Source organism: Dicentrarchus labrax, unplaced genomic scaffold (assembly GCF_905237075.1).
Source record: "Dicentrarchus labrax unplaced genomic scaffold, dlabrax2021, whole genome shotgun sequence".
Taxonomy (NCBI): domain Eukaryota; kingdom Metazoa; phylum Chordata; class Actinopteri; family Moronidae; genus Dicentrarchus; species Dicentrarchus labrax.
This window is the reverse complement of record NW_026136719.1, coordinates 35,086,839-35,104,923: the sequence shown is the minus strand read 5'-3', so window position 1 is coordinate 35,104,923 and position 18,085 is coordinate 35,086,839. Positions and strand designations below refer to the sequence as shown.

Here is an 18,085-nt window from a genome sequence, read left to right as displayed (position 1 = left end):
CCTCATGCACACACTTAAACTAGTTGTTGTTATAGATATAAAACCAAAACCAAAACACTGGCTTATTTCTTCTTTAAGAAATTTCAGAAAGTCAAGAATATTTTTCTTTTCTCTTGTTACTCCCCCGCTTTATTTGTTGAATGTTGTGCTGCTAAATGGTAAATGGACTATACTTGTATCTGCTGTTGATTATAAAGTAACCAGTGGGAAATGCATTTAAAATGTAAATCCCAAACCAATGACAGTGTACCTGGGTTCAAGTACATGTTGGTCTGAGGCAAACTATAATTGAACCTGAAAAAAATACAAGGAGAGTGGTTTGGAATAAATGCAAAGCATTTAGTAAATGCAAAGATTTACATGACTTTATTCTGAAAGGGTAAGGTTAATTCAGTGTCTGCATTGTAAGGCTATCACTAACATCTGTCATCTGACCCGACTGCTATTATCTCTAACCTGTACATGTGATTCTGCAGTAGGCCTTTTAACAGATTCAACTGTATAGAAAAACATACACGTGACTTTATTATTTAAACAATGGCATGCAGGATTGTTTTGTTTTATTTAAGTGTAAATATAGCACAATCACCAGTACTGAAATCACTCAACGAAAAAGTGATTTTACTTCTGGCTGAAGTGCAATGGCTGATCACAGAACAATTCTTTTTGTTCATCTTAATCCAGATCATCCTGTGTTGTCCTCTTTGCTCAACTACATTTATTGTAGCTTATGAATCTGCTTTTTATCTGAATAACGCTGCTGGAATCAAACAGTCCTTTTAAGTGCACCACTGACCATTTAGTCAAGCAAAACAAATTCATCCTGCTTTCTCTTTAGTTTATTCATCTGTTTGTCTGTCTTGACTTTTTGTCTGTTTCTTGTTTTCCTGCTTGCTTTTGTAGTTTTCTGTCCTTGTCACATTTTGCCATATCTATTCCTTAGTGTTCAAAATCTTAACAGTCTTTCAGAACTTTATTTGAAATTCTAGTGAAGAAATTAAGATGTTTCCAGTGATGTAGTACAATACCAACAATGTTAGACTGATTTTAGACATCTAGATTTCTATCACAAGCTTTGGTGCAGTCATCATTTCAGTATATATTTGGTCTATTAACTTTGTCGTGCTTTTGGTTCATGCACTTTCTTAACCTCCCCCCATTTTTATTAGTGATCTGTCAGTCAGGGAAAGTAAAAGTGTGTGTCCATAACTGAGTTAGAAAATCGTCTCTCCTGATTGGCTGCTGAAAGCTCGGGCAGCTGGATGGCAGTAAAGATAGTTATATCAGCATCTGGTCCGAAAGTTGGACTTGGACTAACCTCAGCACCGGAACTGTCAACGTCGGAGCAGAGAACAGAAACCAGACGCTGTACCTTACGCTATCCTATTTCCATCACTGTTAGTTGGGTGGTTCGGTACAACAGCAAAAAAGGGGGGCTTGGGGGCTTCTTGACTGGAATCAGTGACTTTTAGTGGGCAGCTCTAGTTTCAAGTTAACCTGGATGTCTTTGGACTGTGGGGTGAAACATTGGGCCTTTCTTGCTGTGAGGAAACTCACAGTGAGAGCTAATCATTGATCCACACTGTCACTTTAGCTCTAAGTGATGCATAGTTTCTGCTTTAATTAAAGGTTCCAGAAAGATTGGATCATGCTTGTTTTACATGATCTCTAGTTTGTAACACGATGGTATTTGCCTTACACTAGTGGTTGTTAATTGTAATTTAGAATTTGAATTTGCCTTTAAATAACTGGTTAACTTGATGTCTGGTGCCAAATCTGCATCTTGAAAACATTTTAGTAGTTATTATTTTTATTGAAAACAAGTATTAGTTTAAATTGATTTCACTTGAGTAGCATACATTCCCCCATTTTCCTGAGTTGATCTGCTCTGAGTATTTGACAATAGACGAAGATTAAAAAGTGTGGGCAAAATTGAAAGATTACCTCATGCTCGCTCTTGTGTCCGCTGCCTTATCCTCAGAAATAACAGCCAATGTTGTGAGTGGGGAGAAGGGACTCTGAAATGCAGGCATCTGTCACTTTTCTGCGGTGGTGGTTGGCAAAGGGAGGGGAGAGATACATTTTATTTTGTTGGCCTAGTCAATGCAAAAAAAATGCACACAGATGTTTAATGGAATACAATAATGAACTGATGACATAGATAAGGTCAACGGCCAGTTTGCTAGTTGAGTTTGAATTCAATGGGGGCGGCTGTGGCTCAGAGGTAAAGCAGGTCGTCCACTAATCGGAAGGCTGACGGCTCCTCTCGCTGCATGTCAAAGTGTCCTTGCGCAAGATACTGAACCCCAAATTGCTCCCGATGCTATGCATCGTGTATGAATAATTAGTTTCCGTTCTGGTGAGCAGTTGGCACATTGCATGCCACTGCCATCAGTGTGTGAATGGGGTGAGTGTGGCTTGTGGCGTGTACAGTGCATTAAGTGGTTGAAAGACTAGAAAGGCGCTACATAGTACAGTCCATTTACCATTTACCATTGTTTTGCAATGTGCAACTGTCAGAAAAACAAGCTGGTATTGATAAATTAATTGATAAGCTTGGTTGCATATGATCTGATAGATTGGACAATTTGGAACCAGTTCTAAACTGTCAGATTTATAATCAGTGCCCATGGATTCATTAACCACCGTTTGCAATCAGTGCCCATTGGCACACTAGGCTGGTATGACTCTGAGAGCACGGTTTATAAATTGCGCATGGATTTGTAAACCATAACAGCAGACTTTTTTTTCCTCAGCTGACCCCAGGGAAGGTCTGTAGTAGAGTGTTGCCTCAGATATTAAACTGTCAGTATAACAGAGACCAATGGGAAAATATGAGGATGAACAGGAGCCAAGAGACGTGATGAAGAAAATATGAGAGGAAAACACAATGAATCATGACTGAGAACATTTGCAAATGTACACACCAAAAAGATCCTCTTGGATAAGAAAAATCTTGGTTGGTTGATATTTTCCATGAATGCCACAGTATCTCAACATGAAAATAAAGAGTAATTATAGGTGAAATATTTTGTGTACTGGTTCCAGTATCTCTTACACAGTAGTGATATTGTAGCAAATGTATGAGATATGTAAGAAGCTGCTGCAGACCTCATCTTACTGTTGCCCCAGTGGTGCAGTAAGCAGTGCCAAGTACTGTAACCATAGTGTCTGCTAGGTTTTGAGACGGTATGTGTCAGTAAAGCTGTGAAGCTTTCCTAATATAGCTCCAGGGACTGCTGAGGTACACAGTTGTCTGCATTATATTATTTTAGCTATGAATCATGCCGACATTGACATGGCAGATTAAGCGGTGGACGTGCTACGGTAAGCGTACTGACTCATTTCCGGTTTACGTTTGGTGCTGTAGCTCTGTCCAGTGAACGCTAAATCTAAATTTGTTTTACTCGTTACAGCGGTTATTTTCCCGCTTAACATTTAGACTAGTTCTACCTAAGCACTCGGAGCTACTCCTTCTTTTAGCGACTTTTCACTTTTTTCAAAAGTTTTCACACGCTAGCTTCTCTAACATTAGCAGTTAGCAATGGCTTCTTCCTCTCCCTCTCCTCTGTCCTGCTCAGTGTGCCAGATGTTTACTTATTCCTCTGCCTCCTTTATTGATAATGATACATGTATTAAGTGTAGTTTATTTACTGCGCTGGAGGCGGGGCTCAGTGAACTAGAGGAACAGTACCACACCACAGAAATATCTTTAAAAAACGAAATTCTTGTACTTGGCCCCAAAAACCTCAGAGACTCACTGTCTAAACATATAGTTACTCTAGATGACATTACCTTGGCCTCTAGCACCACTGTCAGGAATCTTTGGGTTATCTTTGATCAGGATTTGTCATTTAATTCCCACATAAAGCAGACCTCTAGGACTGCCTTTTTTCATTTACCCAATATTACAAAAATTAGACACATCCTATCACAGACAGATGCAGAAAAAGTAATCCATGCATTTGTTACTTCTAGGCTGGATTACGGCAACCCTTTATTATCAGGTTGCCCCAATAAGTCCATTAAAATGCTCCAATTAATTCAAAACGCTGCAGCACGAGTACTGACAGGAACTAGAAAAAGAGATCACATCTCTCCTGTACTAGCTACTCTGCACTGGCTCCCTGTAAAATGTAGAATAGAATTTAAAATCCTCCTCCTCACCTATAAAGCTCTTCATGGTCAGGCCCCTTCATATCTTAAAGAGCTCATAGTACCCTATTACCCCTCTAGAACACTACGTTCTCTGAATGCTGGGCTACTTGTGGTTCCTATAGTCTCTAAAAGTAGAACAGGAGCCAGAGCCTTCAGCTACTATCATGAAAAGTGCGTTTGGGCTAATAACTTTTGCATAGTTTGTCGCACATTCAAAAACCTTATATCCACGTGTTTGGTGAATGGAGCAGAATCTCGCCATATAGGCCACGCCCATTTCCGCCTAGACTTTTTTTTTTTTTCTAGAGCGCGAAATGTCCATAAACTACTTTTTCGTGTTACTCCTACGCGCTTTGTCCGATTCGCACAAACTTTTTCACGTAGCATCTTGGGACCGTCCTGATAATAAAGTAATTCAAAGAATTTTGATATTTCAAAAAATAAGCACGTTATAAAATTAGCACTTCCTGTGGATTTTTCATCAAAAAGGAAGTGGATGATTTCTCCACATTGGTATGTCCGATTGACACCAAGCTTGGTTCCTTAGTTCCCCATGTCTTCCTTAGGCATCGTGCACAATTTCAGGCCTTTGCCACAAGGTTGCGCTCTTTAAAATGAAGAAGTTTCTTTCTACAACGGCACGTGTGATTTAAATGAAACTTGGTACGATGCTTGCCCATGGTTCCCTGAGGCTCGCTAATAAATGTGTCAACAATCTGCCAACAGGTGGCGCTGTAGTGGCATGATAAATCACTGTGCAGAGACCGCAATAGTTATGAATATGAAATTCACAGGGCACGTGTAGAGTTGTGCCTGTAGCTCACATACCAAAAGTCCTGTTTGTCGTGTTTGCAGCGCCCCCTACAGGATGTTAAAAAAGCAGCCACGGCGCCACGTTTCACCAATATATCCAAAACTCGTTAGGCGCGTTTAAAATGCCGGGACGCACAAAAAAGCCTCTTGGACCCATACCCCAAATCCCACAGGAAGTCGGCCATTTTGATTTAGAGTTTCAATTTCAGCGAACTTTTCGCGTTGTATTTGAACGAACTCCTCCTAGGGAATTTATCGGATCTACTTTGTGAGTACAGCCAAAAAATGGTGCTGATTAAAAGTTGTGCTATTTGAGACTCTACGTTAAAGGGCGTGTCCGTGGCTTTCCCTCAAAGTTGGCCAGGTTGAATCGAATGTCAAACTGTTATGCCATTTCCGGCATTTAAGGGCTTCTGTTATAACTAACTCCTCCTACAGATTTTGTCAGATTGACTCCAAATTTGATCATTGCAATCTAGACACATCGGCGATCAAAAGTTGTGCTATTTGTGACTGTACGTTTAACCGCATGCCCCTGACGACGTGTCGAATTCCACCCATTGGCCATCAAACAGATAGTACTCATCTTCAGTATACAGTCCCACCCTGAACACGTCCTCACAACTTCAGTGTATATGATCCAATCTCAATGAAACTCTACATGACAATATTCACACACAGTGATCACGCCACCAACTTGCAACAGGAAGTAAGTGCTGCATGGCGATTTTGAGCTGATTTACGTGACATTTTCATGTTGTGGTCCACACTTCTTACGTCGGCACATGATGTGGTCGCAGCATGCCCCGACGCGCGCCGGTTGCGAGATCCCGTTCAACGCTGCTTGCAGCTTTAATTATTATTATAATAAGTATTATTATAGCTACAGTTACTGTTGTTGCTGTTGTCACTTCTCATTGTCCCCCATCGTTGCTGTTGTCATGTTCATCATCATCAGTCACTACTATTAGTGTAGTTGTTGCTACTGTTGTTGCTGTGCACCTGTCTATCTGTCTGTCTGTCTGACTCTCTTTCTGTCTCTCTCTCTCTCACCCCAACTGGTCGAGACAGACGACCACCCACCTAGAGCCGAAGGATCCGTCCTAGGTTTCTGCCTTTTAACAGGCAGTTTTTCCTTGCCCTTGTCGCCAAGTGTTTGCTCATGGTGGTACTGTTGGGTCTCTGTAAATAATGTTATAAGGAGTTCGGTCTAGAGGTGGCTGTGGCTCAGAGGCAGAGCGGGACATTCCTTAATCAGAAGGTTGTGGGTTCAATCCCCGGCTCCTGGTGCCACATGTCGAAGTATCCTTGAGCAAGATACAAGATACTGAACCCCAAATTGCTCCCGATGCCATGCATCGGTATGTGAATGTGTATGAATGAATGTTAGTTTCTGTGCGATGGACTTTGCCATCACTGTGTGAATCTGGCACGTAGTGTAAAAGTGCTTTGAGGAAGACTAGAAAGGCGCTACAAGTACAGGTCCATTTACCATTTACTGTCTGCCAAAGAGCAACTCTGAGTTACAAAAGTAAGAAATTAGTTGAGCCACTATATCTGTAGATGGGGCTCATACGATTGAGTCGTTTTAGAATTTAAAACTACTAATTTTTATTTTGTTTATTTTAGATAGATAGATGATCTGAGTTGTCCACACAGCCTTCACGTGAGTGCCTTAATAGTCAGTACCGCAGCGGTCTAAGACGAAATGAAAAATAATAAATCCATAATTGTGATCTCACTGTCAAAGTGCAGGGATATGGCGCCACCTTATGGAATGTTTACAATTAATGCAGATCAGACATTTAAATCTAGTCCACACATGCCAAATGAAATTATAAATCAATATTTCAGAATATTTCAAACTCAGATATCCCACCAATAGAATATATATATTGGTCGGGTGTCTAAGTTTGAATGATTCTGATCCAAATCTTACCCTATCATTCCTCCCAGTGATTATTTCCCAGATAAAATGAGTTACCCCCAGACTGGCTACTTTAAAAATAAATAAATATAAAAATGAGCCCTTTTGAACGGCTCTTTAAAAGAAACGGCCCCACAAAATCCCATCCCTAGTCTCTAAATAATTTTATAAGGAATACAGTCTAGACCTGCTCTATTTGAAAAGTGTCCTGAGATAACTTTTGTTATGAATTGGCGCTATACAAATAAAACTGTTGTATCAATTTGGCTCATATTTCAGCACCATTGAAAGAGAGCAGAGGTCTTATCATTAGTCAACTCCACAGAAAATAAAGATGTTCACTCACTGACACTCGTATTCACTGAGCTGGGCCTTGCGAAGCATGCTAGAGGCTCTATGGAGGGTAGTGTCTGTTGGTTCTCCACTTTGGTCTACACTGAGATATCTCAACAGCTATTGGATGGATTGTCATGAAATGTGATTCGGACATTCATGTCAGGAAACCAAATATCATTTTAGTGGATGAGAGCACGTATAAAAAAAAGGCCACAGAATACTAGAAATGTTAATGGTAGATAAAATATTTTTACTTTTGTGGATGTTACCTAGCTTCAAGGAGAACACATGGGCGATCTGGACATTAAAATGCTAATTAATAAAATAATATACACCAAATAATTTTTTTTAAATATTTTATTTTTTTCTTTGTAAACAATATCACATCACCACTGCAACATATCGTCATCGTGTTTGGTTTAGCTGTCTTGGCATTCCGTCAGAGGATTTGTATTTCCTGTGCTGTCCAGAAGGTGCTGCCCATCTATCTACCGTCTGCCTGAATCAATGTGAATGCAGCATTAGTCTTGTTGATTAATCAGTCTTCAGTAACACTATTATACAAGATAAGTGTTTAACTCGCAGATTACTATAATTGTTGTAATTATTTTATCATCTGCCTTTTTCTCTCATCCAGGCTGTGGTGTGATGAGCACCATCAACCCCCTCTGCATCATGTTACTGTTCCTGCACAAGCTCCTCCCCTTCCTATTGGCCCACTGAAGAGACTTCAACCAAAATTATGTCAACCTGCAATGTTCTCACTTTCTATACCAAAAAACAAACAAAATAAGCAGCAGTCAGTGCCCACCAGGGGAGAAAGGGTCACATTTAATCTATGTATGCCGTTTCAACACATCACTGCAGGGATTGAAAGCAATGCAACAAAAGGATAGGAGAGTTGGACTGAAGAAACTAAAGAAAAGAAGGATGCTTCTCAGACTTAAAACAGAGATGAAAGCCACATGACTATTGACAGAGCAGAGTGTGGATGTGTGTGTGGAATGATGGGAGCATCCCTACTGATCCACACACAGCCTATATACAACGTGGCCACATGACCATCCTCAAACACTCCACTCTCACATTTCTTTTGCAGCCACTGTGAAGTCTGACATCACAGACCATTTCACTGTGAGTCCTACTGCTCAGTTCAACATAATCTTTTATTTGTTATATGAAGACTTGTGACCTCCATGTTGTTTTCTTTGGAAGGGGGCGATTTGATCAGCATGACCTGTCAATCGTTTTACTGTAGCAGTTTCAGGTATCTTCATTACTCAGAGCTATCGTTCATCCAGTGTGTCTGATGTATGCCATGTCCAACCCCTCCTACTTTTGTTTTCATAGATGTGTTCCATAATGTAAAAAACAAAAAAGCTGATATTTTGATTAAGATAAGGCACACCTCACCATTGTTGTTGTTAATCACCTCCAATAATGTTTATTTTTATTAAATATATGGTGATAAAAGTGAGACATTTAATTTCGATGAGACACTAAATGATATATTGGTAACCTGACACTCAGCATTTGAGATGAAAGTATATTGTTTTTGTAATAAAAGGTAGATTTCAAAGGTTTACGTTAATGGTTGACTGTCACCACAAATGGTTATTACAATAACATAAGAAAATATATAGCAAAAGACTGTCATTAAACCTCATTACTAACACAGTCAACACTAGCTCTGTGTCCATGCAGGGACAACTCAGGTGAAGTTCATGTATGAGTACCAGCTCTTTCCCTATCGTCACTATCATCTTAATAGTTCCCAGGAACAATCAATTTAATCTAGGAAAAGGTTTCTCGGATATTAATGTCCTGACTTCCATGACATTTGCCATGAATGATCATCAATTAGAATACTTGGTGAACTCCAGTGTTGGGCAGTAAGGCATAACTAGTAATAATATTACAGTAGTAATATTACTTTCCCTAGTAACTAGTAGTGTAAGTAATTACTAATTAATTTCAGCAATAATATTACAATTACTTAACTAGTTGAAATTTCCATGAAATTTGCATACACTATTATTCTCTATTTAAAATGGAATAATAAACTGGCAAAGGTCAAACATTAGTTTGATGGTTTGAAGTTACAGACTCACAGTTTTTAAACCTTTGGGATTCTTGTGAGTCAATGTGTACAAATAGCCTATCCAGAATCAATTGGATTTTTAGGAGACATTTTTCTCCTAAACCTCTCGTATGAGGATTCAAATCATATTCAACAAACTATTTTGAAGGGGACTTAGTCAGGGGACTTAATATGCTGTCATATAATGTTGATAATCATATTTAAACATGGCCAAGGTTTCAAATAATGAGCTAAACATAAGTTAAAGTTTCCAACGTCTTGTTTTTTTTTCTTTATGCTCGTCATGGATTTTATTATAAGGCACAGCACCTACAGGGATGCCACAATCCACCCATTCAGTCGGTCTACATTATTTGACTGCTCTGCTACTCTTCAGTTTTTTGAACTAAGTAAACCAGCACTTCCGGTGGTTCAAAGCTCCGGTACTAGAGGTGTAAGCATCAACACTCCCAAGACGGAAAAAAATATTTTGTCCATAAAATAGGATCGAGTTTCACCAAAATCAGAGAATAAAGATTTGTTTTTGTTCAGTAATCAGTGAGACCCAGCCCCTAGAAACACTCTTCCAATCCAGTCTCATTTGTGGTTTGATAAACAGAAAATTCATCAAATTCTGTGCTCCATATCATTTTTTTTCCCAAGCTAAGTTGCTGAAGCTGTCATATGCTATCAAGAACACATCGGCAAGAGGTTGTTGACCCTTGGTAGGCTTCTGGAAGTTGGCCAATAAGGAGAAAGACAGCTTCAAGGGAGGGAGGAGGAGCTGATTGTTGAGTCTCATTCCCAGATCAACTCTTTGGGTTGCCAGCGTGTTCGTATTTGACAGCCTAGGATTGAGATTCAACAGTCATTTATTTTTCTCCAGAATGACTGACCTCTGAAACTAAGACAGTGAGGGTGGTCTGAGAGACGGCATAAATGGCCAGTATGGAACTGGTAATGGTAAATGGACCTGTACTTGTATAGCACCTTTCTAGTCAAAGCCCATCGAACAGAAACTAACACATTCATATATTGATACACAGGGAGCAATTCGGGGTTCAGTATCTTGCTCAAGGACATTTCGACATGTGGCGGCAGGAGCCGGGGATCGAAGCATGATATAAGGTTTTTTTTTTTACCTTGAATTGTGCAAAGCCACTCTAATGGTGTCCTAGGATAAAAATATAGAGCAAAATAGGTCCTCTTTAATTGCACAAACTAAATCACTTGTTTCAGCTTGATGAATACCACCTCTCTAAATGATCGTGAGATTTGATCAATAGGATTATCAAATCCCCTAAAATTGTCATATATCCAATCCAATCCAATCCAATCCAACTTTATTTGTTAAGCACTTTAAAACAACCAAAGTTGACCAAAGTGCTGATATATGTTCCACTCTGTGTGTGGGAAAGTTTAATTCACAAAAAGTTCAAAGAATAATTTCACAGAGAAGGGGATTTATGTCCTGTTGTCAGAAAAAAGTGAACAAAAACAAGTTTCGTAGAGTTAGTATAGTGTTGATAGGGAACCTGAAGTAATTATAAAATAATAATTCAGCTGCCTATGACGTGTCATCAGAGCAAAGCTGCACTGTCACAGACAAAAAGAGAGGAATGTTTGACATGAAGTTAGACACTAAAAATGTCTTTCTAAAGGTAAGCACTCCATGTCTGATTTAAGAGGGAGAGTTGTTGTATAAATAACATACTGTAAATAATTGCCAATAAAAATCATATAATATGAAAAGCTCTCAGTAAATTAGCAGCCCTGATGATGACAGAATATTAATGTACTACATTTTTGTTTATACAGGGAAGTATAAAGACCGCAAGGCTTTCTTTTTTAAGAACAACCTCACAAGCTTCCCAGTATGACCACAGTCTGATCTGTTGGCCAAGTTGGGAGCTAATGTGACGGAGAGTTAAGTGCTGCCCTTCTACTCTGCTTATCCCGACCGTACCAGCAACCTTTCTGTTCTTTAACACTCAGGCCAGTACAGGCTGGTGGTCAGTTTCCACAGGGACAAACTATCTGTACACACAGATTAACATCTGGTAATTAATCTTTAGTGAGCAAACATTAGACAGAAGTGGTCTTTTTGTGCATATTGTGTCTCTGTGTCACGTATACCATCTTTGTACAGGAGATGCATTTATGAAACGTGTACTCAGGGTGCACTCCAGTCTGCACTGTATTTCAGTACACTAAACTGTTCAACTAAAGAATGACAGTATTACATTACATGATTACCAAATAAAGTTGTGGTTTCACTTTTCTCCTTGCTGACTGGCTTGCCTGTGTCAATCTTTCAGATAAACTACAGATTTGACCTGCAGGGCTCTGTCGGTCTGAGTGGAGTATTAGTGCCCATATTGTGGAGCAGCACAGGTAAGTGACTGGTTTGTTGACTTTGTAGTAAGACAAGACTTTCTTTTGAAGTTGCTCTTGCTGAGGAGGAAGAATAGCAGGTAGAAGATGTCCAAAAACCTGAGAGCTGTCCTCCCGATGAGGAGGAAAATAATGTTTTCCCCTCCAAACTGAATATGTTCTAGGTATGCCCCTACTGTTACGAGGGAAACCAGAGTTGACGTTTCTAGGTCAGATCAGATGGCAGATGATAGACAGATGTGTAATGCAACATACCACTCAAAAAACCTGCCCCACATTATTCCTATACATCATTCTTAAATCATTATGGAGAAAGATAGTTTCTCTATCTTGAGTCTCTCTGTTGTGCGGCTTGCTCCAATCCACTGTGTTTGTTTTCCATTTACTATAATCCAAAGTGTCAGTATTTGACGACCTGGGAATGAAACAACAACAAACTATTTTTCTCCAGAATAACTGATCCCACCTTCAAAGCTTGCATATGCTCCCAAATGGACATATACACAGACAGCTGACACCTTGATGACAACATTTAACCAAATTCATGTGATTTGTCCAGCAACCTTAACAAACTGAACCAAACATATGTGAAAGCACCTTGCAGCTTTTCATCTTTCACTGAACACTTGTTTAAGGAAGACAATCTGGAATGCTATGCTAATATTTCTTATAAAACCAGTGGAGAAAACCTGGCTAAATACCATCAGCCTGTAAACCAAACATCTTTAATGTGAGGCAATGTTTCTGTTAAGCCTTATTACTTCTACAGTAGATATATCAAGGTGTGATTAATATCTGATGTCATAAATATGCATAGCTATGTTTGTGCTACTTACAGTGTCATTAAAGTCTAACTGTCCTGAGCCCCTCATAACATCATCAAAATGTTGAAAAATCAAAGGATGTCTAGTGGTTGATAATGTTTCTGTCCTCTCTTGGATTCTAGTTTGTTTTCATAAACAAACAATACAAACAAACAAAATTACGCCTCCACCAACCAGTTTACATCCATGTCTGTCCAGATTCATATAATATATGTGGTGAAGATTTTGAAGGTATAGTGTATTATACTAAACACTACAACTAAACAGTTACACATGTTTGATTACTATGTAATGATGGATTCTTATATAGTGTATGGCAATATTAAACGTTTTTGTCTTCTCCTGGCATTTTTAAATGTCTCTGTCTCTCACATCTCTCTATGAACTGTAGGTAAAACCACAGGATCACCATTAGCTGGACGCACACCAGTATGTGTTTTGATGACACGTGATTCCTTTGATGCTTAAAATTTAGAATGAGGCAGGAAGTGCTAGTCAGAATGAATAAAATGGAGAGATGAAAGCCCATATTGTGCTACTTATTGTATACTCATTGTGTTCTCCCAGTGAACTTGTGTATGAAATCTGGAATTGACCAATTCTTAAATTATGGCTAAAACCCTATGCACAATCTCCCCTTCTGTTCCTGATTTATAAAGTGTTTTTCCAGAACATCATCATGTCACAGTGAAGTTGACCTTTGACCCTTTTTGTCCAATTTTTAATGTATGGTTATGTTTCGTTTATGCTAAATTTGAAGAAATTCCCTCAAGGAGGAAGTTGAATTGAATGCATTCAACTTTTAGGCCATCTCTTTTCCCAGTCAGTTTCTTGGCAACAAGTCTACCATTTAATTTGGTTCAGTTTTTTTTACTTTTTTCTCCATTGTCTTGAACTTCAACCTTACAGCAGTGTTAATAAATCTGTGAAATATTAATTGTTTTTTATTGTTATTTAGGCTTTTTTTTAATAACCTTAATGTATAGTTACAAAAGCATTGTTTTATAAAGGTCCCCTATTATGCAAATCTATTTTATTCTTGTACACTATGAACCACTAACATTGTTGGGGGTTGAACTGTCCATTGGTGTGGAGGGTTGGGGTAGTCTGCAGTCTGAGGTGGTGATGGACATGGTAGTGGTGTGTTGGGAGGTGGTGATGAACATGGTAGTGGTGTTGGGGGAAGTGATGGACATGATGGTGGCGTTGGGGGAGGTGACGGACATCGTGGGAGTGTGAAGTGGGCAGTCGCGGGTTGTGGGAGCTGGAGTATCAAGCAGGTTAGCTGGTTTGCTCTCCCAGCATCCCCCTCTTCTGTGATGCTGAACTTCTTCTTGCAGCCTGTGATGGTTGTCATGCCATCCCAGACCTCCCTCATGTTGTTGTGCTGCAGCTTATGTTCTACCTTCCTTCTGTAGTCCTTCTTTGCCTCTCTCAGATGGACCTCGAGTTCCCCCTGTACACGCTTCAGCTCGTCTATGTCACCATCCTTGAATGCCCTCTTCTTCCTGTTCAGGATGTCCTTGACATTACTGGTGATCCAGGGCTTGTTGTTGGGGAAGCAGCATACAGTTCTAGTGGGGACCACAACATCCATGCAGAAGTTCAGGTAGTCAGTAGTGCAGTGTGTGACCCCCTCGATGTCCTCACCATGTGCTTCCCGCTGGACGCTCCAGTCAGTACATTCAAAGCAGCCCCTCAGAGCCTACACTGCCTCAGGAGACCATTTCCTGAAGGAGCGTGTGGTCAAGGACTGTCTCTGGATCTGTGGTTTGTACTGTGGCATGAGCAGGACCAGGTTATGGTCAGACTTTCCCAGTGGGGACAGAGGAGTGGCAGTGTAAGCTTCCCTCACGTTGGCATACAGTCTAATGTCCTGTTCTTCCTGGGGGGCAGTTTACAAACTGGTGAAAGTTTGGCAGTGTGGAGTCCAGTGTGACATGGTTAAAATCCCCGGAGATGGCGATGAATGCGTCTGGATGTTGTGTTTGCAGTCTTGCGACGTTCTTTCCTAGTCTGCATATGAGAAGAATCTACCCCCGTAGATCTGTCTACCTTAGGCTGAAGAGCACAACTGAAATCCCCCATACCCCCCATATCTCCCATATCTGTCTTCATCAACACTAATGAGATGAAATGGCAGGGAATTATGTATTAGAGTGGTCACCCTACGGGAGTGGGAGCTGAAGGAGGCGGAGAAAACTTGTCCTGGCCATCTTCTCCTAATTTTATTTACGTCTTCAGATGTTAAAGTGTCTCCTGAAGAAAGACAATCTTAGCTTAAAGATGTTTGATCCTTCTCATTACTTGCTTTAGCTTGATAAGTTTGTTTAAGCCTCTCACATTCCAAGAGATGAAATTACACACATCCCTCCCCTGTTGTACACTTCCAATTGGCCCATAAAAAGAGCCTGGCTACAGAGTTGCATTGGTCCACCCATGTACATATGATGAGGAACAACATGCCTAGCAATCATGACAGCTCCGCGAAAAACCTTTTAAATTAACATAGCAATCGTATATATATATGTTTTGCAATACCGGACAACAAAAGTCTCTAAACAGTCCACAAGTACCAGTATTGTGTGTATCCATATTAATCGCCAGCCTACCGCTGCTCCGTGTCCGAAGATGATTCACTTGCCTCTGGGTGAGTCGGATATTTGGACTTCAACTGTTGGACAAAAGCCTCCGCTTCTGGTGCCGCGTCGAAGATGTGCCGCCTTCCCTTGAACGTCACAAGGAGTTTGGCTGGATGAATTATTCCGTAACCTAGCTTGCTGATAGAGTGAAGCCAGTTCCCTCTTTGCTTAATCAAACACTGCGCTTGAGTAGGTCAGCAGAGATGTCAAGAAAAACATATTTTAAAACACATTTTCCCTTTGCGGCTGGCAGCTTTCATTACTCGTACCTTGTCTGCATAATTCAGGAATTCGTCACCACCACTCTGAGTCACGTATTGGTTGGCTGATCCCTTTCCTTGTTGTTCAGTCTGAAAACTCGATGTGCCCTCGCGATCAGCAGTGGCCCAGGAAAGTTGTGTCTACCAAGAGTTTCAGGGATCCACTTTTCCAAAAAAGCACACATATCCATTCCTTCAGTTGACTCGGGAAGCCCCACCAGGCGGAGATTAGAGCGGTGCGCTCGGTTTTCCAAATCGTCCACTTTTAGCACTAGCTCCTCCTTAGCTGCTTTCAAAGTAGTGGTGTGCTATTTCGAAGATGCAATATCTTCTTCATTGTTGTTAATCCTGTCTTCAGCTTCAGACATTCGGCCCGCCATAGCCTTCAAATCACCTTGCACTCCCTGAATAGCGCCTAGTATCCCCTCAAATCTCGACACAAAGTCATCTTTCATTGTCTGGATCGCAGCCAGAAGGGCCAAGAGCTGTCTGGGTCGTCATTGCTAGCAACGGAGCTAGCTAGTTTGGTTTGACTAGAGTCATCTTGCGATTTAGTGGAAGATTTCGGAAGTTTGACTTGCAGTTTCTCTGACATTTTAGTCAGTTTGAAGTTTAGAGGCAAATAGTAATTGAACACTAAGTTCTAAAGTGCTATCCGACTAGTAATTATTTAAAGTTTCATAGGAGCTTTCTGTCACACGTCTGCCTAGCAGTGCGCCATAACCGGAAGTCCATCATGACACATTTACTTTCGTCTACTATGGGGTCCTAGTAAAAAAAAAAGGCATTATGACTGTGCCACTTTGCCTTTTTTTCCAAAAATCTCTTCTTCTTCTTCCAGGCAATAGTATTTCCATTTGTACGTATTAATTATAAATGGTAAATGGACCTGTACTTGTATAGCGCTTTTCTAGTCTTCCGACCACTCAAAGCGCTTTTACACTACGTGCCACATTCACCCTTTCACACACATTCACTCAGTGATGGCAAAGCCCATCGAACAGAAACTAACATTCATACACACTCACACACCGATGCATGGCATCGGGAGCAATTTGGGGTTCAGTATCTTGCTCAGGGATACTTCGACGTGTGGCACCAGGAGCCGGGGATCGAATCCACAACCTTCCGATTATGGAACGACCCCCTCTGCCTCTGAGCCACAGCCGCCCCGTAAGAAAGATATTTTATTTATTCTTTTAAATAACACACAGTTCATACATTTCACACAATTAAACTCAAATACTACCCCTGTCGATCTCCACCACTAGGCGCCACCACATGCTAATTGTTCACAGAAAAGTACAGTAGCTACACATTTAAAAAAAAGCACAGGAGACTAATTTTCTAATTTACAGCAAGAGTAAAAAAAGAAATACGAATATACTTTAGCAAGAACTACTGTGATCTTCTTAGGCCATTTCTTGATGTAAGCTATTTTTTCATAACATTTTTAAACAAATTATGCTTTTAAAAAGGGGAAGGCAAAATCATTGTGTAGCAAGACTCGCTACTACTGAGACAGCTTAGCTCACTTCCAAAGTCCATGAAGGTTTCCTGTGTCTCTTATTAAGGCAGTTTTTCCTTGCCCCAGTCGCAAAGTGCTTGCTCATGGTGGTACAGTTGGGTCTCTGTAAATAATGTTACAAGGAGTTCGGTCTAGACCTGCTCTATTTGAAAAGTGTCTTGAGATAACTTCTGTTATGAATTGGCGCTATACAAATAAAATTGAATTGAAGAATTGAATTGAATTATGTTGTTTGTCTCGCGGGTCCAGCACACTACTGCAATATAAAGGGTAGAGTGATTACGCAATGAGTAGCAGGTGAGGTAATCAACTCACCTGGTGCTGCTCTCACAAGCCTCCCCCACACCTCTCTCTCCTGCAGCTGAGTGCAAACCACACTCACCTCCACACAGCCATTTCAAGAAGTGGTGGGGACAAGATGATGATAGATATATACTTTATTAATCCCCTATTGGGGAAATTCTTCTTTTCATTCTTTTTTATTCTTACACACACACAGGCTGAAATACACACTTAATGCACTTGTGGACATGCAACAGGGAGAGAGATGGTGGAGTGATGGGCTCGCCATGTTAGCAGGTTAGGGGTTAGGTTGCCCTGATCAAGGGCACCTCGGCAGTGCACAGGAGGTGAAACTGGCACCTCTCAAGCTACCAGTCCACACTCCATATTGTGGTCTGTGGGAGTTGAACCGGCGACCCTTAGTCAGTAATAAAGATTTAATTAATTCACTAATCCAAGAGCACACTTTGTCTCATGTCCCATCCAAGGCTTTGTAGATGATCTAGAACAGTGAATGCCCGGCCCGCCAGAGATTTCCATCCGGCCCCCAGAATATTACTGAATTCAGGAATAGCCTAGTGAAGAGAAAAATATTTCTATATTTATTTATTTTTTAAATCAAATGAAAGAAACGCCCTCTAAAAAGTAGCTTGTGCCATAGCCTGCCTTTAATAAAAAATGACGATAAACTCGTTGCTCTCATTTAACATTTCTTATTATTTCACACGTTAATTTTATCTATAGTCGTTTTTCACAAAGTACCCAGGCAGCCTGCAGAGACGCACTTGTTGCCCCCTAGTGGCTTGCTGCAGTACAGGTAATATGAGTCTGTTAACACTGA

The 18,085-nt window shown here is 40.4% G+C and overlaps 2 protein-coding genes across 8 annotated transcripts in view; one reads left to right on the top strand and one right to left on the bottom strand.

Moving 5' to 3' along the window:
* kbtbd13a (kelch repeat and BTB domain containing 13a) overlaps positions 1-18,085 on the bottom strand; it is a 388,109-nt gene that overhangs the window by 138,107 nt on the left and 231,917 nt on the right. The window lies entirely within an intron of this gene.
* Positions 1-18,085, top strand: part of vstm2b (V-set and transmembrane domain containing 2B) — a 104,133-nt gene that overhangs the window by 7,935 nt on the left and 78,113 nt on the right. For 2 of the 7 annotated variants that reach the window (XM_051380073.1, XM_051380072.1), the window contains exon 5: positions 11,633-11,664. The exons of 3 other annotated variants lie outside the window; for them this stretch is intronic. In XM_051380073.1, coding sequence (XP_051236033.1) covers positions 11,633-11,649 — 17 coding nt within the window. In that variant the 3' untranslated portion in view covers positions 11,650-11,664. Of the gene's footprint in view, positions 1-7,871; positions 11,607-11,632; positions 11,665-18,085 lie in introns of those variants that run through there. 2 more of the 7 variants (XM_051380071.1, XM_051380070.1) reach the window with 1 other exon arrangement.